Source organism: Thamnophis sirtalis, unplaced genomic scaffold (genome assembly GCF_051295495.1).
Source record: "Thamnophis sirtalis isolate CommonGarterSnake01/CBP01778 unplaced genomic scaffold, rThaSir2_p1.2 scaffold_10, whole genome shotgun sequence".
In the NCBI taxonomy this organism is placed as follows: domain Eukaryota; kingdom Metazoa; phylum Chordata; class Lepidosauria; order Squamata; family Natricidae; genus Thamnophis; species Thamnophis sirtalis.
Window position 1 is genome coordinate 6584549 of NW_028261390.1, and position 22904 is coordinate 6607452.

General features: G+C 44.7%; 2 protein-coding genes across 2 annotated transcripts in view; one reads left to right on the forward strand and one right to left on the reverse strand.

Annotated features, from left to right (window-relative positions):
- The first annotated feature begins 3281 nt into the window (after positions 1 to 3281).
- STBD1 (starch binding domain 1) lies at positions 3282 to 11388 on the forward strand. The gene is made up of 2 exons (XM_087723985.1): positions 3282 to 3492; positions 10262 to 11388. The coding sequence occupies exons 1-2, from the start codon at positions 3318 to 3320 to the stop codon at positions 11008 to 11010; spliced, it is 924 nt and encodes a 307-aa protein (XP_087580111.1). The 5' UTR covers positions 3282 to 3317; the 3' UTR covers positions 11011 to 11388.
- An 8696-nt stretch (positions 11389 to 20084) lies between these two features.
- Positions 20085 to 22904, reverse strand: part of CCDC158 (coiled-coil domain containing 158) — a 50330-nt gene continuing 47510 nt past the window's right edge. The window contains exons 25-26 of the mRNA XM_087723986.1: positions 21721 to 21822; positions 20085 to 20272 (exon numbers count right to left, since the gene is read on the reverse strand). Coding sequence (XP_087580112.1) covers positions 20196 to 20272; positions 21721 to 21822 — 179 coding nt within the window. The 3' untranslated portion in view covers positions 20085 to 20195. The remainder of the gene's footprint in view (positions 20273 to 21720; positions 21823 to 22904) is intronic.

A 22904-nucleotide genomic window follows, 5' to 3' on the forward strand; every position in this document is an offset into this window, starting at 1 on the left:
ACAAAGTAATTAATACAAATACATATTGATGTTATGCATGTCAAAAAAAACAACGACGTCAGGTGAGCTGAGAGGCAGTGATTGGCCCAAAGTCACCAGCCAGCTTTTATGCCTAAGGCGGGACTAGAACTCATCCTCCCCTGTTGATTGGCTCAAAGTCACCCACCTTGGGCATGCCTTTCGACCCGATTGTCGCGTTAATTCTACTTCGGTTTTCCTAGCCCACCAGCAAAACTGACCCCTGGAATACTTCCGATCTTCTTTATACACCATTAGACAAGCCAGATTGTAAGACCGTGGCAATTCCATGCAGAGCTGCCTTTAAAAAGGGCATAAATTGGGCACCCCAACATTCGGAGAAATCTATTAAGGAAGCTCCATCGTGGTTGGGTGTTTAATGGGTTACCTAGAACAGTGTTTTTCAACCACTGTGCCGCGGCACACTAGTGTGCCGTGACATAGTGTAAGGTGTGCCGTGGGAAAAACACCCGCCGGGTGTTTTTGCCTCGGGACATCTCTGTGTGTCCCGAAAGTTGCTTTCGGGACACAGGGATGCCTCTATTAAGTCCCTGCGGCCCCGCGTTTACTTTATAAACGCGGGGACCGCCGGGAGGTAGCGCACGCAGGGACGTCACTGACGTCCCATGCGTGCGCCCATAGCAATAATCGCGGAGGATTCAAGAGAATTACTTTATACATAGTCAATATAGGCACAGAGTTAAAAAAATTTAACATTTTCTAATGGTGGTGTGCCTCGTGATTTTTTTCATGAAAAAAGTGTGCCTTTGCACAAAAAAGGTTGAAAAACACTGACCTAGAACATTCAGATCTTACCTGCAACGCTCCAGGTAGCCACTAGGGGGCAGCAAAGACATCCAGGCTCCTGCAACTGTCTTGTCTAGGGAGAGTCTCAGTCATCCAGGTCACGGTTGTCCCAAAGGTGCTTTTTTTTTTTTTTCAAAAGGAAATTTGACTTTCTGTTGTTTTTTTTCTTTGAAGACATTTTGCTTCTCATCCAAGAAGCTTCTTCAACTCTGATTGGATGATGGGGAGATGGAAGGATTTATACAAAGAATGCAATTGGCCAGCTGTCTGGAAGCCCTCTCTAAGCGGTTTACAGAGTCAGCCTCTTGCCCCCAACAATCTGGGTCCTCATTTTACCCACCTCCAAAGGCTGGGAGGCAGAGTCAACCTTGGTATAGGTTCTTGAGCAGGGGGATGGACTAGAAGACCTCCAAGGTCCCTTCCAGCTCTATTCTATTTTTTTAAGTCTTCTATTCTTCTTCAACCCCTGGATTAACTTAAGCCTCCTTCCCCGGAGGAGGAAGCCGCTGTGTTTTCCGCCCCTCTTCTGTCAGTCCCTTTAAGCGGCTTAAATCCCCTCTGCCTTCAAGAACCACCTCTGGCTCCAAGGTTGCGCCTGGTCGTTAAAGAGCCAGCAATTTTGTCTCTAAATAAGGCAAAAGTTTCTTTTTTGCAGCTTTCCAATTGCCCTTTTTTGCCTCTACGGCAGTGATTTTTTTCTCTTTTTTCCCCAATTGGGGGCTTTGAAAAGAAATAAATGTACACATGGATATAAGATGTATTGTATATAAATTAGTAGGTATTTTAGATAAATTATTATATTAATAGACTATCATGTATAAAATATATGTATATATAGATATAAGATGTATTGTATATAAGTTAGTAGAAATTGTATATAAATTAGTATATTAATAGACTATCATGTATAAAAAAATACATGTACACATATAAGATATAAGATGTATTGTATATAAATTAGTAGGTATTTTAGATAAATTAATATATTAATAGACTATCATGTATAAAATATATGTATATATAGATACAAGATGTATTGTATATAAATTAGTAGAAATTGTATATACATTAGTATATTCATAGACTATCCTCTATAAGAAATATATGTACACATAGACATAAGATGTATTGTATATAAATTAGTAGGTATTTAAGATAAATTAGTAGGTATTGTAGATAATATATTAATAGACTACCACGTAAAAAAGAAATATATGTATATATAGATATAAGATGTATTGTATATAAATTAGTAGAAATTGTATATAAATTAGTATATTAATAGACTATCATGTATAGAAAAATACATGTACACATATAAGATATAAGATGTATTGTATATAAATTAGTAGGTATTGTAGATAATTATTAATAGACTATCATGTATAAAAGAAATATATGTATATATAGATATAAGATATATTGTATATAAATTAGTAGAAATTGTATATACATTAGTATATTAATAGACTATCCTCTATAAGAAATATATGTACACATAGACATAAGATGTATTATATATAAATTAGTAGGTATTTAAGATAAATTAGTAGGTATTGTAGATAATATATTAATAGACTACCACGTAAAAAAGAAATATATGTATATATAGATATAAGATGTATTGTATATAAAATAGTAGAAATTGTATATAAATTAGTATATTAATAGACTATCATGTATAAAAGAAATATATGTATATAGAGATATAAGATGTATATAAGATATATATTGTATATAAATTAGTAGGTATTGTAGATAAATTAATATATTAATAGACTATCCTCTATAAAAGAAATATATGCACACATGTACGGACAAAAATAGCATAATGGAGATATATACCGAAGTGGAAATGTTGCAGAATGATAATTGTGTTTAAAAAAACTAAAAAAAAAAAATCCTGTTCAATAAAAATATTTTTAAAGAAGAAAAAAGTTGGGGAGGAGGGTAGGTTTGCGCGTGGCATTTAGCCTGCGCGTTGTTTTTTTCCTCCCCTTCCCCTCCCCGTCTCCTCTTCGTAGAGGTCTCCTGCCTGAGCAGGGGGTTGGACTAGATGACCTCCAAGGTCCCTTCCAACCCTGTTACTGTTCGACGGGCGGGACGGCTTGCAAACCGTGTAAAAAGATCCGCGGTGGTTGCTTTCGCTTTGGGGGGGGGGGGCTGCAAAGTGGAAGGCGAGGCCGGGGAGCAGCCCGGCGGCCTCCAAAGTTTGCGCTCCGATCCTCGGAGCGCAAACTTTGGAGGCCGCCGGGCTGCTCCCCGGCCTCGCCTTTCCTTTTGCAGCCGGCCGCAATTCGGACTCTCCCCTCGCGTCCGTGAGCCCAAGTGGGCCGCCAGGCTCCTCCCCGGCCTGGGCAGGTGCCGGCCTGGCTCCCGTGTCCATATAAGGCGGCTGGGCGGGAGGGCGCGGCTCTGCTTCGCTCGGGCTCCGCGCTGCGCCCCGAGCGCCGGTTGCTGCTCCTGCTGCTGCTGGTCGGGCCGCCGTGGCCATGGCGTGGCTGGGGGTGGAAGGCGAGGACGGCGGGCTCCTGGCCGGGCTGTGGCAGGCGTTGCTGGCCGCGGTGGCGGCCGCCTTCATGAGCTGGCTGTGGTTCGGGGGCGGCGGTGGTGAAGGGCAGCGGAAAAAGGCTGAGGAGTCCAAGGGGGACACATGCGGAGCCCAAGGTACCGCCCGCCTGCCTTCCTCCCTCCCTTTTACCCCTTTTTTCCTTCCTTCCCTCATTCCTCCCTTTCCTTCCTTCTTTTCTTCCTCCTTTTTTCTTCCTTCTTTCCTCTCTCTCTCCCTCCCTCTTACCCCTTTTTCCTCCCTCCCTCCCTCATTCTTTCGTTTCCTCCCTTTTTTCTTCCTTCTTTTCTCCCTCTCTCCCTCCCTCATTCCTTCCTCCCTCCTTTCTTTTCTCCTCCCTCCCTCATTCTTTCCTTTTTTCCTCCCTCTCTCCCTCCCTTTTTCCTTTCCTCCCTCCCTCATTCCTTCCTTCTTCCCTTTTCCCCTTTTCTCTCCTTCCTTCCTTCCTTTTCCCCTCCTCTCTCCTTCCCTCCCTCATTCCTTCCTTCTTCCCTTTCCCCCTCCTCTCCCCTTCCCTCATTTCTTCCTTCCTTTTTCCCTTCCTCCTTCCTTCTTTCCTCCTTCCTCTGCCTCCCGCATTCCTTCCTTCCTTTTCTTCCTTCTTTCTTTCCTCCCCTTTTCCTTTCTCTTCCTTTCTTCCTCCTTCTCTCCTTCCTCTTTTTCCTTCCTCCTTCTCTCCCTTCTTTTTCCTTCCTTCCTTCCCTCCCTTTCTCCCTTCCTCCATCTCTCATTCCTTCCTTTCTTCCTCCTCCTTCCCTTTCCCTTTCCTTTCTTTTCTCCTTTATTTCCTTCCTTCCTTTTCCCTTCCCTCACTCGTCACTTCAGTCCTTTCCCTTTCTGCCGCCCCGTTTCTTCTGGGATACAACACAGACTTCTGGAGCTGGAAGGGGACCCCTGGAGGTCTTCTAGTCCAACCCCCTGCTCTGGGCAGGAGACCCTCTATACACCGCAGCATTCAAACGGTTCCCCGGCCTATTGTAGAAAACCCTCCAACGAGGGAGCGCCCGCAACGCTTGTCAGCGCCTCAAAGAAGCGGCTGCTCGCCAGACCCGCCGGCGGTTTTCAGGCGTCTGAGACGCTCTGGAGAGTGGGGGGGCGCCCGGAGAGCGTCCTGCGGGAGGGCTCCGGCCTCCCTCCCGGCCTTTATTTTGCTGCCCTTTCGCTCTGGCCAGCCTTGGACCACAATTTGGCTCTTTAACCCTCGCCCCCCACCCACCCCGGCCAATTGTGTGGTGGTGGTGGGATCATCCGCCTCTCTTTTGCTTTGGAGAGGCACGAAGACCGCTTTCACACGACGACGCCCCCTCCCCGCCCACCACACACACACACACACACACACACACAGGCGAAAAGCCCTGCTAGAAATGTTGGTGCTAACCTTGGAATGGGGGGGATGTGGTGGGGTGTGAGTGTGTGGGGGGATGATCCCAGCCCGTTTACTACACAGTGCCAAATATAGAAATAGAACAAAGTTGGAAGGGACCTTGGAGGTCTTCTAGTCTAACCCCTTGCTTAGGCAGGAAACCCTGCACCGCTTCAGACAAATGGTTAGAATAGAATTAGAATAGAATAGAATTAGAATAGACTAGAATATAGCAATAGACTAGAATATAGCAATAGACTAGAATATAGCAATAGAATAGTATAGAATAGAATAGGAGTTGGAAGGGACCTTGGAGGTCTTCTAGTCCAACCTCTTGCTTAGGCAGGAAACGCTACACCACTTCAGACAAATGGTTAGAATAGAATCAAAATAGAATAGAATAGAATAGAATAGAATAGAATATAGCAATAGACTGGAATATAGCAATAGAATAGAAATAGAATATAGCAATAGAGTAGAATAGAATATAGCAATAGAATGGAATAGAATAGCAGTTGGAAGGGACCTTGGAGGTCTTCTAGTCCAACCCCTTGCTCAGGCAGGAAATGCTACACCACTTCTGACAAATGGTTAGAATAAATAGAATTAGAATAGATTAGAATGGAATAGAATAGAATATAGCAATAGACTAGAATATAGCAATAGAATAGAAATAGAATAGAATATAGCAATAGAATAGAATATAGCAATAGAATAGAATATAGCAATAGAATAGAAATAGAATAGAATATAGCAATAGAATAGAATAGAATATAGCAATAGAATGGAATAGAATAGCAGTTGGAAGGGACCTTGGAGGTCTTCTAGTCCAACCCCCTGCTTAGGCAGGAAACCCTACACCACTTCAGACAAATGGTTGTCCAATATCTTCTTTAAAACTTCCATGATGAAAAAAAAATAAAAAATGGAGGGGTCCCTTGTGTGAATGCAGCCAGAATGAGCTAAAGCACCCAAGAGGTATATAAGTCTTAACTCTTAAGAAGTCCCATTGCTATTAAACCATTTTAAGCATCCATTTTTAAAGGGGGGAGGGGAGGGAGTAGGTTGGGGAAACGGGGCTGCGTTGCCGAAATCTCTGTTGGTAATAAAATCAATGCAGCCCCAGAGGGCAAAATAACTTCTGTAAAGTTAGTTCCTCAACATATTTCATAATAGTTAACTGATTCAGTATATGAAAGAGGGATGGGGGGTGGCCTTAATAATCACCATGGGACTCTGGCCAGAAACATGTTGGCTCATCCTGCCCTTGCACTGCCCCATTTCTGCACGTACACAACCTACTCTTGTGCAAGCTTGCAGGCTCCTACTGTATTTCTCCTTGCACCTCCTCTACTCCTTCACAACTGCTCCTCTTCCTTCTCCAATGCCTTTTTTTTTTGGAGCCCCCCCCCCAGTTCTTTGATAAGGATAATATTGCGGGCGGTGCTTGTGGGAACATTTGGATCGTGGGAACGTTTGCAACCTTGCCCGTGGTTAAGCTGCGGCTGGCATTTTGTAGAAAATTGGCGTGGGAAAGGGAGAGAAAAATTGCAGGCAGATATTAGTTGTGTGCTTTTTTAAACATCTCCCAGCTCTGTTGCATTTGAATTAACGCCCGTATCTTTAAAAGTGCATGCGGATAAAGTGTATGTAAATGAAACTGTAGACCACTCTATAAAGCCTTAATAGGGCCACCCCTAGGATACTGCATCCAGTTTTGGTCACCACACTATTAAAAAAAAGATGTGGAGACTCTAGAAATAATGTAGAGAAGAGCAACAATGAGGACTAGGGGACTGGAGGCTAAAACAAATGAAGAACAGTTGCAGGAACTGGGCATGGCTAGTCAAGTGAAGAGAAGGACCAGGGGAGACAGGATAGCAGTCTTCCAATATTTGAGGGGCTGCCACAGAGAGGAAGGGGGTCAAGCTATATTGAGGGGGTTGGACTAGATGACCGACAAGATCCCTTCCAACTCCGTTAATCTGTTTATGACTCTTTTGTCATAAGGAAGGTGAACCTGTATTCATGCAACCAATTTATTCAGTCCAAAATTATCCAGCTAAACAAAGAGACGTCAAAAATAGGAAAATGCAGGAAAATAATGATCATAACTGTGCAATGTTTTGGAAGCTTTAATCCAATGCTCTTTGTTATTTGTTGATGTTTTTGGTGGCCTGTATTTAATTAAGCAGATAAGCTTAATCAGGAGTAGTCAACCTTTTTATACCTACCGCCCACTTTTGTATCTCTGTTAGTAGTAGAATTTTCTAACCGCCCACCGGTTCCACAGTAAATGGTGATTTATCAAGTAGGGAAGTAACTTTACTTTATAAAATTTATAAAGCAGAGTTACAGCAAACCCCCCACCGCCCACCATGAAAGCTGGAACACCCATTAGTGGGAGGTAGGGATCAGGCGGACTACCACTGGCCTACATGAGCCGAGGTGGCGCAGTGGTTAGGGTGCAGCACTGCAGGCCACTTCAGCTGACTGTTATCTGCAGTTCAGCGGTTCAAATCTCACCGGCTCAAGGTTGACTCAGCCTTCCATCCTTCCGAGGTGGGTGAAATGAGGACCCAGACTGTGGGGGCGATATGCTGACTCTGTAAACCGCTTAGAGAGGGCTGAAAGCCCTATGAAGCGGTATATAAGTCTAACTGCTATTGCTATTGCTATTGCTACATGCTACTTAAGTCACTATCAACCATAAAAGGAATTGATAGAATAGATAGAATTGATAGGACTGCCATCTTCAGAAACGGTGTAGAGTCTCCTGCTTGGCCAGTGCTGAGGTTGGACTAGATGACCTACAAGGTCCCTTCCACAACTCTGTTATTCTACTCTTATTCAATTTCATTTCACTAGCCAAGCTTGGCAACTTTTAAGACCTGAGGACTTCAACTCCCAGAATTCCACGGCTGGGGAATTCTGGGAATTGGAAGTCCACAAGTCTTAAACATTGCTGGAATCGGACAGCCCCATTTTAGAGCAAGAGATATTGCTTGCTCTTGGTAATCAAAGAAGATGGGATGGCATCGAATCGGGCAGCTAGAATGCCTTTGGCCAGCCAATTCAGTGGCGCCTGGGCCGGATTCTTAACAGCTATAGAAGGGCAACTATGTGAAGTATCATCTTAGACCTTTGCATGGATTGCGGTGCACAGTTCTACAAGCCCCACAGGAATCCGTGGCATTTGGGCTTGTGTTTGCCTAATATATGGACAGGCCATGCAAAACCGCCCTTCGGCTATTTTTAGCTCCCTTGTGCCAGTGCCCTGCTAACCGTTCTGCTTATTCATTGGCAGAGCCCAAACGAGAGCCAAATTGAACAGAGCTCAAATCAATCAGTTTTGCAAGAAGTAACAGCGGGAGAAAGAAAGAAAGGAAAAAAAAAAAACGCTTCTTGCAAAGTTAAAAATAAATTGAGCCAAGGGGAAAAAGCCCAGAACTGGAAATGAACTGCTGAAAATAACTCTTTTAGTAAAGATAGTAGTTGCTTGTGATTGAATTGCTTGCAATTATTATAATTATTATTTTTGGCTATGGCTGAGCTTGTCATTTGGGAACCAACTCGGCAAAAAGGGCTGGGTGGGAAAGGGGGGGGGTTGGGTGAGGTCTGAATTAAAACAATGGACAACAATTTATTGGCCTTTCAGCTACGGTGAAGCCTTAACTTCACAATAGATTCTCCTTTGCCAGCTGGCTTGGAGTACCGCCTGGCATCCAGCAGGAAAAATCCCAGAAAGGAAGGTGTGGAATTATAACAGCTCTTTGCGAGGGCTGATGGCATTTGCTAGACTATTTTTGCAGCTTTTTTTTTTCCTGTATGCTAGTTTAGTTTCCATCTTGCAGTTTTAATCAGATCCAGAAAATAGCAGTGAATTGCTATTGCTTGTTCACTGATGTGCAGTCAAGAAGTACCTTATCTGGAAACAGTTCCCAAGGACTTTCATTCAAGCTTATATCATTCTTTTATATATATTCTTACATATATATCCATATCCATCTATCCATCCATTCATCCATTCATCCATCCATCCATCCATCCATCCATCCATCCATCCATCCATCTATCCATCTATATGAATAGAACAGAATAACAGAGTTGGAAGGGACCTTGGAGGTCTTCTAGTCCAACCCCCTGCCTAGGCAGGAAACCCTATACCATTTCAGACAAATGGCTATCCAACATCTTCTTAAAGACTTCCAGTGTTGGGGCATTCACAACTTCTGGAGGCAAGTTGTTCCACTGATTAATTGTTCTCACTGTCAGGAAATTCCTCCTCAGTTCTAAGTTGCTTCTCCCCTTGATTTATTTCCACCCATTGCTTCTTGTTTCTACCCTCAGGTGTGTGTGTGTGTGTGTGTGTGTGTATGTATGTGTGTAGTTAGCTTCCTCCCATAATTGGGGCTTACCAGGGGTTGTGACTATATATATATATATATATATATATATATATATATATATATATATATATATATATATATATATATATATATATATATATATATATATATATATATATATATATATATATATATATATATATATATATACATACATACATACATACATACGCACACACACACAGACACACATGCATACGTTTACATATATGTGTGGTTGTGGGTGGGTTGGTGGGGTTGGAGGAAACGCGGTGGCTCAGTGGCTAAGACGCTGAGCTTGTCAATCAGATAGGTCGGCAGTTTGGTGGTTCGAATCCCTAATGCCGTGTAACGGAGTGAGCTCCTGTAACTTGTCCCAGCTTCTGCCAACCTAGCAGTTAGAAAGCATGTAAAAATGCAAGTAGAAAAATAGGAACCACCTTTGGTGGGAAGGGAACAGCGTTCTGTGCGCCTTTGGTGTTTAGTCATGCCGGCCACATGGCCACGAAGCTTCTTGGGTGAGAAGCAAAACGTTTTCAAAGAGAAAACCAAGGAAGTCCAGTTGCCTTTTGGGAAAAGTATCTTTGGGGTTCACCCAAGCATTTACAGCGCATTTACATTCCAAGATTAAATTTAAAAAAGATCAAAAGGGGCTGAAAATCAGATAGGGACACCTGGTGAGGATTTTGCCGCTAGACTCTTGTCAATCCCAATTGCCACCGAGCACAAAAGCCACATTTTTTTTGTTGAAGAATTCCATGTCGGGAGAACAAATACAGTTTTTGTGGGATTAAATCATCAGCAAGGAACATTTCCCTCACTTTAAAGAGTCATGGTCAGGGGTGAAATCCAGCAGGTTCTGGAGAACCGGTAGTGGAAATTTTGAGTAGTTCAGAGAGCCGGTAAATACCACCTCTGGCTGGCCTCAGAGCGGGGTGGGGATGGAGATTTTGCAGTATTCTCCCTCTGCCACGCCCACCAAGCCACGCCCACAGAACCGTTAGTAAAAACATTTGAATTTCACCACTGGTCGTGGTGTGGTGGAGATGTGCAAAATTACATGTATGAGGAATGTAGGACTCAGTTTTCATGGCTAACAATATCCTTTCTGTTTAGACGCATCTCAGAGAACCGGTGACGGTGTCCTTTCGCAAACAAAACACACAGCATATGTGTCCAGCCCACAGGAGCCCCTGGAGAACCATGTCACACCCTCGGGAGACCATCACACCCCTGACGGTTTCATACAGCCTCCTGAAATAGAAGCCGTGGTCAAAGAGCCTATCATCCCGTTCATGAACTATTCAGAATATCTAAGGAGCGAAGCATCCATTCACCCCAACACAACACCCGAACCGCCCCAAATCCATGAAGCGGAAGCCCGCGAGGAGAGAACGTCAGCTGAAGTAGACAACTCTGGCGATAAACCTGAGGAGAAACTCAACCAAGACCCGCGTCCAGAAACACTGGATGCTGAAGACCTTGAGGCCGCCAAGAAACCTTGCGCGGACGACGCTGGCAACAAGGAGGTGGAGCAAGGGAAGAGAATTGCGGCCGTGACCCCCATGCCCCAGACTGTCCATGTGGTCTTCCGTGTCCACTACATCACTCGTTTGGAAGCCCAGCAGATCGCCATCACGGGTGACCACGAGTGTCTGGGCCAGTGGCGCCATTATATACCCCTCAGGTGTGACAAAGATGGCTTCTGGTCAGACTCCGTGGTTCTCCCGTTTGATACCAGCGTTGAGTGGAAGTTCGTCTTGGTGGAGAGTGGCAAGGTGGTGCGATGGGAAGAGTGCGCCAACCGAAGGCTAGTAACTAAACACGAAGATCAGGTGGCTCATAAGTGCTGGGGGTATCACTGAACAGAAGGAGTACATTTCTCTGCCTTTACTTAGCGCTATTTTAGTACTCCTCCATGCTGTGTGTTTGACTAGGACTGCCTCTTAGCCAGTCTTTCTCCCATTAGGCTCGGCTTTAAGATAGAAACGCATTCTTCAAATTAAATCAAACCCAGGATTCCCTAATAGCAAGCAGGTTAGGGGCCCTAGTGGCCAATGCTTCAAAATAAAACATTTTCAACTCTCAAGTTGACATTTGTATGGTGTGAAGAGACAGGCGTGTGAATCCGGGACGCCGGACATGAGAAAAAGATCGTTCAACTGTCCTGTAACTGTTTTTAAAACATTCATAGTTTATGATGACTGCATCCGAAAGAAATAAAGATGGACTTTTTACAATGATGGCTGTGCCTTTATATATATATATTTAACCTGTAAAAGTAAAACCCTTTATGGGATTCAAACATTTTCATATCAAAATATATATACCGTATTTTTCAGAGTATAAGACGCACCAGAGTATAAGACGCACCAAGATTTTGAAGAGGCAAATTTTTTAAAAAAGTTTTTGCACTCTACAGGCCTCCCAAAAATGGCCCATTTTTCGCAAAAATGAGTCCGTTCCCCCCCCCCCCCAAAAAGGCACAAATAGCTTTTAGGAGGCTTGTAGAATGCTCCTGGGGGGTGGGCCCAAAAACGAGCAAAAAACAGCCCATTTTTCGTCAAAAGAAGGGCAAGCATAGCCTTATAGAGTGCTTGGTGCGGGTTGGGGGGCAAAATTGAGCAAAAAATGGGCCGTTTTCTGCTCATTTCTGCCCTCCCCAGCTCCCAGGAGCTCTCTGGAAGCCTCCTAAAGGCTATGCACAGCCATTTCTGAAGGAGGCGGGGTTTCAGGAGGCAAAATGCTGTATTCAGTGTATAAGATGCACCCAGATTTTCAGCCTCTTTTTTGAGGGGGAAAAGGTGCGTCTTATACTCCGAAAAATACGGTAATGCAAAAATACAAACAAAATGATAATGGATAAGTAAGGGAGGGAAAGGGGAAAGAGAGAAAAATGCAGGGAGAAAGGAAAGAAAAGGAAAAGCATTGACTACAGGCTCCTGTTTGGTATAGTAGAATATTAATAACATAAAACCTCAACTTTTGCCTCTTATACGATAATGTATACTAGCATTTCTATAACAACAAACCTATTTAATCTGCAAAGCCCAACATCAAAGTTTCATTTCCCCCCTCCCACCTCAAGCACAAAGTCCAACGTTGGTTTCCAAGTACAAGATAGCTGGCCTTTATATTTTGGGTACTAAAAAGGGGGTGGTCTTGATTTAACTGCATTTTACCTGGGAGACCCTCCCTCTAAGCATCGCTGGAGGACACACACATCTGCAATTCGCTTGATTTTGGAAAAAGCTGCCCTTTACCATGTCTGCTCTGTGCCCAGCACAGTGATTCATTAAAATAGAACATGTATAAAAGAGGCAGAAAATTCAGCTGCCACTGTTTTAATACTATTTTTCACAATTGGGTTGCCAGTTCCTGGTTTTCTTATTGAAAAAATTAGGTGGAATGACGATTAAGCAAAAATACTGTAATAAAGTTAAATAACTTTATTACAATTACACAAATACTGTAATCAAGTTAAAGTTAACCTGGATGTATTTTTAAAATACCGAGTTTCTAAAAAAAATAGCCTGGCTAATGCAATTATCTATACAAGGATGTTAGTTTACGGTTAATCATTATAATGGATCCATGCCCTCTGGAAAATACAAAGGGAAAATTTTTTTCCTTTACTTCAGTGTAAGTAAAAAAGTTAAATTGATCCTAAAAATATAGTGACTTGCAATTTGGAAAAAAAAAACTAAGATTCTATACATGTATTTATTAACTATATGATCTTCATACTTGTTATTTGAATTGACATGAATGGGAACTATGCGAATGATTGAAAATCACTTCCCTGAAATTGCTTTTTTTTATATATAAAAAAAGTACAATTGCCAAAATCTAAACTAGGCCTTACTTGAAATTCCTGATTAGGAATTTCCCTCAAATATTGGAAGACTCCTATTCTGTCACCCCTAGTCCTTCTCTTAAACTGCATGTACTCAATTCCTGCAACTGTTCTTCATATGATTTAGCCGTCAGTACCCTAATCATCTTTATTGCTCTTTGCACTTCTAATGTGATAAATTTAATAAATGAATGAATGAAATAGCAAAGGACTGGAGACCCTAGACCGTTTCTGACAGATGGCAGTCCATTCTCTTCTTGGAAGCCTCCAGTGATGAAGCTCCCACAACTTCCGAAGGCAACTTCTGTTCCATCTGTTGATGGCTCTCACTGTCAGGAAATTCCTCTTTATTTCCAGGTTGAATCTCTCCTTGTTCAGTTTCCATCCATTATTCCTTGTCTAACCTTCAGGTGCTTTGGAAAATAGCTTGCCCCCCTCCTCTCTGTGGCAACCCCTCAAATATTGGAAGGCTGCTATCCCTGTCTCCCCTGGTCCTTCTCTTCACAAGGCCAGCAACCGTTCATCTATATTTTAGCCTCCAGTCCCCCTCATCATCTTGGTTGCTCTTCTCTGCACTTTTTTCTAGAGTCTCAACGTATTTTTTAATAGTGGGATAAGAGTGCTCAAAAACCACGAATACTATTGTTAGCACGCAATGCCGTTTCCAGCTGCTGGATTCTTGTTCAACCAATGATTAATATAATGCAGAGAGAGCCAGCCCGGTCAACAGTGGGGTCAAGGATCCCTGGTTTAGTTTGAACAAGATCTACTCTGCGCCACGGGGTCATTCTTTAACCAAGAAGGCTTCCCTTATTACGGAAAGGCCGCAGCAGGAGTGTCTGCTCTCTCTTTCAGCAAAACAATTTCTCTGTCGGAAGCCTAATTCACACTTTGTGTGTGTGTTGGTAGTAAAGTACATTATTTAAGTATTTAAGTATTTAATAGCAGTAGACTTATAGCAATAGCAGTAGACTTATATACCGCTTCATAGGCCTTTCAGGCCTCTCTAAGCGGTTTACAGAGAGTCAGCATATTGCCCCCAACAATCTGGGTCCTCATTTTACCCACCTCGGAAGGATGGAAGGCTGAGTCAACCCTGAGCCGGTGAGATTTGAACCGCTGACCTGCTGATCTAGCAGTAGCCTGCAGTGCTGCATTTAACTACTGCGCCACCTTGGCTCTTAATAAATTAATAAATTTATAGGCCGCCCAATCCCGAAGGACTCTGGGCGGTTTACAGAAATACATTTCCAAAAATAAAGAATTAAAAATAGAGAGGAAAAAAAAAAACAGATTAAAAGATCACTTCATACACTCAATCTAGGCGGGGCTGGACTTTATTCATGAGGTCAACAGCCCCAGGCCTGCCGGAATAACCAGGTTTTGGTAGCCTTTCGGAAGGCCGTGAGAGTGGGAAGGAGCCGGATCTCTGGGGGTAGATCGTTCCATAGGGTCGGAGCAGCTACAGAGAAGGCCTCCCCCGGGGGGGTCATCAGACGACTGTCCGGTCGACGGCACCTGGAGAAGGCCCACCCTGTGTGATCTTATCGGCCGTTGGGAGGTATGCGGCAAAAGACGGTCTTGCAGATATCCGGGTCCTTGGCCATGTAAGGTTTTAAAGGTAATAACCAGCACCTTGAAACGTGTTTGGAGACCAATAGGGAGCCAGTGCAGCTCGTAGAGGATAGGTGTAACATGGGTGTATCTTGGTACACCCAATATCGCTCGCGCGGCTGCATTCTGGACCAATTGTAGTCTCTGAACACTTTTCAAGGGCAGCCCCATGTAGAGCGCGTTACAGTAGTCAAACTCAAGGCCTACGGGCCACCTCCAGCCAGCAGGGTGCTTAAATCTGGCCCAAGGGGCTGCCCTGGAAACGGAAGGACACTCCCAACGGTGCCTCTGCTAGCAAAAACGGAGCTCGGGAGAGTGGTCCTCCGGGGCTCCATTTTCGCAGGCAGAGGGCTAGCAAAACAAATCAAAGCCAAAACAAAAGGGGAAAAGTTTCCCCTTTTGCATTTGAGCATGCACGAAAAGTCAGGAAAGGAGAAAGAGGAAAGAAAAAGAAAGAATATGGGAAGAGAACAAGGAAGGACAAAGAAGGAAAGAGGGGAAGGAAGAAGAAAGGAGAATGAAGAGAGAGGCAGGGAAAGAAGGAAGGAGATTATAATGAGAGGGGCGGGCCAGTCAGTGGTGGTATTTACTGGTTCTCCGATTTACTCAAAATTTCCACTACCGATTGGTTACAAATATATTCCGTGCGTTTCTTCCACAATCCTTACATATGCTTCATTCAAATCAGGTTGTACATTTTAAGTCAAGAAAAAAAAAAGTTATGTATTTTACTATCCCTGTACCACAATTCTCATTTTGTTACCATTGTTTAAACATGTTTTTATCTAGAATCATTTATATTAAAAGACACAACCACCTACTGGCATTCATTTGCAATTTCAATAGATCTCCCATAACATTGCACCTTTATAACATATTCTAAAATTAGTTCAGTTAAGTAAAATATCTAAGCGTCCCTCCCCCCCCGCCTCCGGTAACACACCTGTGTGTATCATTAAATATTGTCCATTAACATTTCATTGTTATTATTGTAGTTAACTAAAAGTTATTTACTATTTATCTTACCTCTCCTCTCCGGGCCCACACAATATTATAACATTATAGCCGTCTTTAAACAATGATTTCATTAATAAGATTTATAGGACTTTTCCCTCAATCCCAAATTAGTTAATTACGTGCTAAGAAAATAAACATTAGACATCTAAGACAATCTAAGAGATGTTAACATTTCTACTTGACAATCACCCAAAATATACATTAGCATTTCTATGGCCTGGTTATTTATCCTATTTATCATGGAATATATTTGTAACCAATCGATACGCTTTCAACAAGATGTAACGAAAGATGATTTTTTGGGGGGTCTTTTTGTTTAACTAAAACAATAAAAAAATTTCTCAAAAAAAAATAATAATTCCCACTACCGGTCCTCCAGAAACACCACGTCTGATTTAGGACTACTTGTATAGACATCTGAAAGACAGAATCTGCGTTTGATGGGCAATTGTCTTTTTCATTTGCCTCTTTCATTCCAAAAATAACACAGCCCTTGCCGTTCAGCATCTGCCTGCCACATATAAAGAATACTTAAATCGCTTAGGGAGATATTTTATAATCAGATCCGTGCTGACGGGGATCCTTTCCAATCTGGATGGCCTATTTTCGGTATGACTCATCGGGAATTTAAATAGCCCTGCTTGGTTCAGTTTCATGACGGAAAGCGGGCGATGGGTTTCCACGGACGGATGGAGGAATTGGGGTACCTTGTGAAGCGGCACCCATTTAATTGGCGCTCATTTCGAATCTGCGTCCAATGATTTTGCAGAAGGCCTGGAGTAAAATGGGCCTAAGGCGAACGGTGAGGCCCTGAGACTTTCGGTTGGGGCATGCCGTAGCTCGCTTTGAAGCATTTGCCGTTTTAAATTGTTATTAATCCTGCTTTCATCTTACAGAGTGATGAATTAATGCTCAGGATAAGAAGGTTCCCATATTGCAAAGGGGGAATACTGGACATTTTAAGCAGAATGACAGAGTTGGGAAGGGACCTTGGAGGTCTTCTAGTCCAGCCCCCTTGTTCAAGCAGGAAACATTGCACCATTTCAGACAAATGGTTGTCCAATGTCTTCTTACGAATTTCCACTAATGGAGCAACAACAACTTCTGGAAGGAAGTTGTTCCACTGGTTTAATTGGAAGTTTCTTCTTAGTTCTTAGGTTGATTCTCTCCTTGATTAATTTCCATCCATTGCTTCTTGTCCTGCCTTTAGGTGCTTTGGAAAATAGCTTGACTCCCTCTTCTTTGTGGCAGCCCCTCAAATACTGGAAGACTGCTATCATGTCACTTCTAGTCCTTCTTTCTATTAAACTAGACATACCCAGTTCCTGCAACCGTTCTTCATATATTTTAGCCTACAGTCTCCTAATCATCTTTGTTGCTCCTCTCTGCACTCTTTCTAGAGTCTCAACTAGAGGTGGTATTCAGCCGGTTCAGACCCATTCGCCCAAACTGGTAGTGGCGAACTGTGGGCAGTGGTGGGTTTTGGCCGGTACGCCCTGGTACGAGCGTACCGGTATGGTGCTCCAGAGGACCCACCTGCCCACCTGTTCTCCTTACCTCTATTTCAGCCGACCAGGGCATTTGTGCATTCTCAGGCAGTGTATGTCGCCTGCGCGATGCTCCGCCAAGCAGCTGGAGCATCGTAGGGTGGTGGTGCACATGTGTGCGCAGTGCACATGCACATGGTGGACGCCTGGCCCCACCACAGCGTACTGGTTGTGACGGGATCCGGAACTCACCACTGACTGTGGGAAGCCACCCACTCACTCTGACTCCAAAACATCCTATGTAGCCTCGTTTTCGACGCTGTGTGCATGCGAGCATACTGCATGTGCGAGCAAAGTGCATGCATTGGAAGGCAACATGCATGCATGGAAGGCACACACACGATGCGAGCGGGCTCACAGTTGCAAACTGGTGGGAAACCTAACTGATTCCCACCACTGGTCTCAACATCATTTTTTTATATCGTGGCGTCCAAAATTGAATGCAACATTTCAAGCACGCATAACAACACAGCAGAGACAGATGTCTGCAGGAGAGGCGTGCATATACTATATCAGACCGTGCTGAACATTTCTGGACTTATTTTTAAACTACTGATGCAAAGTTTCCTGCGCTGGTGTTTGAACAGATGGCTGGACTTTCATTAGGCTGTTTTTGCATGACAAGCCGATCGCAAAAATGGGGAGAGGGGGAAAATAACTGAATGTATAACTTATAACGATAATGTCACTTAGGTGACCATATAATTATTGCAAGGAAACTAGGATGAACATGGTTCTCCTGGCCTAGACCTGAACTATAAGGTGAGGCTCTGAAAAAGGACACTGTTTACCTTAGGTGAGGTTTATAAAAGCACCGAGAAAGCTTAACTAAGAGTCCAAAGTCTGAATAAGTACTGAGTGTGCCTATGTATAGTAAGGAGGTATTTCACAATGGAGAGAAAAAAAACACCCAGGTCAAATGTAAACTGGGTGAGTGAAGCAACGAAGAATATTCCTAACCAGAGGTAAGGAAACTGCAGCTTAGATGAGGTCAGATTCAACCCTGTCATCTGCTAATTCTCCGTGCCGGCTGGGACCAGCGCCTGAAGTTCAGCATTTGGAGAGACACAAATTCCTTGCCTTCATCCAGTGGTGGGTTCCGTATCCTGTTGCAACTGGTACGGTGGCAACGGGGCCCGGCATCCACCACATGAACGGACACGTCCGCAGCGCGCATATGGGTCCTTACCTCTTATGATGCCTCCGCGAGCCTCCGCGACACTCCAGCTGCTTGGCGGAGCGTCACGCAGGCGCCGTGCGCTCCATGCATGGAAGCACCGAAGAGCCCAAATACAAGTAAGGTGCTCCGGTAGGCGGGTGGGCCCTCCGGAGCACCGTACTGGAAAGGTAGCCAGTGCTCCGGGCAGGCACCAGTACGCCTGTACTGGGGCGTACCGCCTGCAACCCCCCCACTACCTTCTTCCTTGCAATTTTATGTTATTTCTGTAAAAATTAATCAGTGGAACAACTTGCCTCTAGAAGTTGTGAATGCCCCAACACTGGAAGTTTTTAAGAAGATGTTGGATAACCAACAGGAGCAACTGTCTAATTGTTTTGTCATGAAATTTATTCATTTAATGAAAGGGATTTGGTGCCGGGAAATCTTAGCGTGTCCGTAGGCTCCCTTTTCATGCAGATCTGATCCTTTGTGGCCGTCCCATGTTCCATTCAGATTCAAATTGAAAATATTTCATGTACCTTCATGTAAACCTAGTTGTTTTGCCTATGTTTAATGAAAAGAAGGACTAGGGGAGACATGATAACAGTGTTCCAATATATCAGGGGCTGCCACAAAGAAGTGGGAGTGAAGCTATTTTCCAAGGCACCTGAGGGTAGAACAAGAAGCAATGGGTGGAAACTAATCAAGGAGAGAAGCAACTTAGAACTGAGGAGAAATTTCCTGACGGTTAGAACAATTAATCAGTGGAACAGTGAATGGCCCCTCCCAAATAAAAGAGGGGTCAAAGGGGAGTGGGCTTTTGCAGGAAACAATTTGTCCGTTCGTTCGTTTCAGGAGTGTGAAGATCTGTCCGTTAATCTCAAGAGACTCTGTGCCCAGCCTTTCCTTGCATAGTGCTGTGTTTGGAAAATATTTACATGGCAGCTTTCCAAGCTAGATAAGGTCTGCGGTCATAAATTCACCTTTGAAAGACGGTTTGCCAAAGCCTTGGCTGAATGTGAATGAGAGGAATTCACATGAGTTTAATAAAAGGGGTTTTGTCGGGACCAGGGATCTGCTTCGTGCGTTTTGGGGGAAGCCTCGGTCAGAACATTATCAGAACAGAATGGAATGACAACCCAGAGTATCTGCCTCTTCTCCACACAGGGCACACCGCTAAACTGGATCACTGCACCTGCTGGAATCTGGCCACTGATCAGCTCCTGCCTTTCAGAGCCGATGCACTTGAGCCAGGGGTGGGTTGCTAATCCCGTTCCAACCGGTTCGGTTGGGACGGGGCCGCCGTCGTCCTCGTGCACGCGCGCAGTTCACGCATGCGTCTTAGCACCTGTGCGATGCTCCAGCTGCTCACGGAGACTCGCGCAGGCGCTGTATGTGCCATCCAGCTGCTCGCGGAGAATCGCGCAGGCACTGTATGTGCCATGCGCCTGCGTGGAAGCGCAGAAGCCTTCAAAGACCGGTAAGGAGCGCGGGCGGGCGGGCGCTTCGCCGTTCCCGGAAGTTACTTACTTCCGGGTTCACTGACCAACCGGTTCGCGGGGACTGCCGCGAACCGGTTGAAACCCACCCCTGATTTGAGCCAAACTGGGAATTCCTGAAATAATAAAAGTGCATACTGGCATAGGGTGGATTCTCTCAGGATCTTTGGGATATTTCCTGGTCATAGAGATGTTGACACCCTTGGTCTGTGTTTTTTTTTTCCTAAGCCAAAGGACAGATTACAAAACTATGTCAACTTTTATTATTAACAAGAACTGGAGGCTTAAAATACATTCTACTCGGCGAGATGCAATCTGGATACCTCTTTTTGAGGGGTTGAGAACCGTGCCCGTGTATTCATTTGGAGAGCTTCTTCTCTTTCTCCTTGGCTTGCTCTATTTTCTTTTCCTGACATCTGATCATAGTGGACATTGCTAGAAAGAAAGGGACAGGGTGGTTTACACCACATTGGTCTGGAAGACAAATGGCATCTCTTTTGCGTCGCGGGTTCTGTAAAAATGGCTCCTGGGGTGGTTAAGGAACCAGGTTACAAACCAGGAGTCTGTGTGTTCTAGTCCCGCCTCAGGCATGAAAGCCAATTGAGTGACTTTGGGCCAATCAATAGGAGACTGGGAATTCTAGTCCCGCCTCAGGCATGAAAGCCAATTGAGTGACTTTGGGCCAATCAATAGGAGACTGGGAATTCTAGTCCTGCCTTAGGCATGAAAGCCAATTGAGTGACTGTGGGCCAATCAATAGGAGACTGTGAGTTCTAGTCCCGCCTCAGGCATGAAAGCCAATTGAGTGACTTTGGCCCAATCAATAGGAGACTGGGAATTCTAGTCCCACCTCAGGCATGAAAGCCAATTGAGTGACTTTGGGCCAATCAATAGGAGACTGGGAATTCTAGTCCCGCCTCAGGCATGAAAGCCATTTGAGTGACTTTGGACCAATCAATAGGAGACTGGGAATTCTAGTCCCGCCTTAGGCATGAAAGCCAATTGAGTGACTTTGGGCCAATCAATAGGAGACTGGGAATTCTAGTCCCGCCTTAGGCATGAAAGCCAATTGAGTGACTTTGGGCCAATCAATAGGAGACTGGGAATTCTAGTCCCGCCTTAGGCATGAAAGCCACAAATCTAATGTACCATTTTGAACCAGTTCCAGTTCTCTCCCCCCTGCCCGTCCGCACATCATCAAGATGAAGAGCAAGAGGAGGAATTCTGGGAGTTGAAGTCCACAAGTCTTAAAGCTGTCAAGTTTGAACACCCCTGGGGTTTTTTTCCCTAAAGGGTTAGGGGTGGAAGGGTCTTGTAACTTGACAGCTTTAAGACTGGCACACTTCAATGCCAGAGTTCCTGAGCCAACATGACTGGAGGAGGAATTCTGGGAGTTGAAATCCACAAGTCTTAAAGCTGTCAACTTTGAACACCCCTGGTTTTTTTTTCTAAAGGGTTAGGGGTGCAAGGGTCTTGTAACTTGACACCTTTAATACTTGCACACTTCAATGCCAGAGTTTCTGAGCAACATTTTGGTTGCTAAGCAAGAGTGTTGTTAAGTGAGTTTCACCACATTTTTACAAGTTGGCCACACCCACCCAGTCGCATGACCAGCAAGCCACTCCCACAAAGCAGGCCAATTTTGAAACCCACCACTGACTACCTGTATTAATTAGGGCCAGCCTTCCGCGCGGGGTAATTGTGTCTAGTGAAAGCTGCTGCAGAAGGAAATTCTCCAGAAAGTGGCGCAATTTCCATTTATCTTTTCTCACGAAGCCAATCAAGACTCTTCTAAACTCCTCAAGGCGATTTCCAGCGTCACAATACCAAAAGGACCTCACAACATCGTAAATATGCAAGGACAAAGCCCCAAACGCCCCTACCTTGGTTTTTCAACTGCATGCTTTCCACGAGGTTTTGTAGATTCTCCATCTTATTCTGTAATTTCCTGCAAGCGTTTTCGCTGGATTCCCCCGTTTGAATCGCTGAGGATTAAAATAGCCAGTCATGTAAACTATCACAGATATATACATATATATAAAAAGTACACGCATCCAGAGCAGGGGTGAAATTCAATTTTTTTTACTACCGGTTCTGTGGGCGTGGTTTGGTGGGCGTGGTTTGGATTAGTGGGCGTGGCTTGGTGGGTGTGGCAGGGGAAGGATACTGCAAAATCTCCATTCCCACCCCACTCTGGGGCCAGCCAGAAGTGGTATTTGCTGGTTCTCCAAACTACTCAAAATTTCCGCTACCGGTTCTCCAGAACCGGTCCGAACCTGCTGGATTTCACCCTGGATCGGGAGGCAGGACTGCCAGCGATAAAGGAAAAGGCACCAGTCAGCTCATACAGTTCAGTGTATTATGAGAAACACATTATTAACACTGCTCAATGGCAGTTGGGTTGATCTACAAGAGGGGTGTCAAACCAGGGATGGTATTCAGCCGGTTCGGACCGGTTCAGGCAAACCGGAAGCGGTGACCTGCGGGTGGGCCCATCCACCTGCCACGGCACTATGTTGTCCTATTTAGCCACATTTTCTAAGTCGCCCACGTGCGTGCAAGCCGTGCGCACAAGCAAAGCGCATGCGCAGAAGGCTGCCCGCACGCTCACACTTCCGGTGTGTGGTGAACCGGTGGTAAAATTATGTGAAACCCACTTCTGTGTCAAACTAGGTGTCTCTGAGGGCTGGATCAGCATTGAAGTTCTCTGCGGGCCAGCCAGGTGTGTGCATGTGGGGGAGGGGTGGCAGAGAGATGGGACGGACCGTTTGCAGCCCCCTGCAGCCCATTTTAGACCTCCACAGCTTCCCGCAGCACCCTGCTGGCCAAAATAGGGTACAGGGGGGACTGTGCAAGACCCTCCTGTGGTCCATTTTGAAGCTGTGGAGGCCGAAAATGGGGGGGGGGCTGCATACAATCCCCCCCTCACGTGCCCTGATTTGGCCAGTAGAAGCACCATGGGCCGGTCCTTTGATATTTCCAGACTGGCCCTGCGGCCCAGATCTAAGCACCCCGCGGGCAGGATCCGGCCTTCAGTTTGACACCTCTGATCTACAACATTACATTA

Excerpts from the sequence above, each read along its gene's own strand:
- STBD1 (XM_087723985.1), top strand. The coding sequence starts at position 3,318 with ATGGCGTGGCTGGGGGTGGAAGGCGAGGACGGCGGGCTCCTGGCCGGG. Across the intron at positions 3,493-10,261 it reads GGACACATGCGGAGCCCAAG|ACGCATCTCAGAGAACCGGT; the intron begins GTACCGCCCGCC and ends CTTTCTGTTTAG.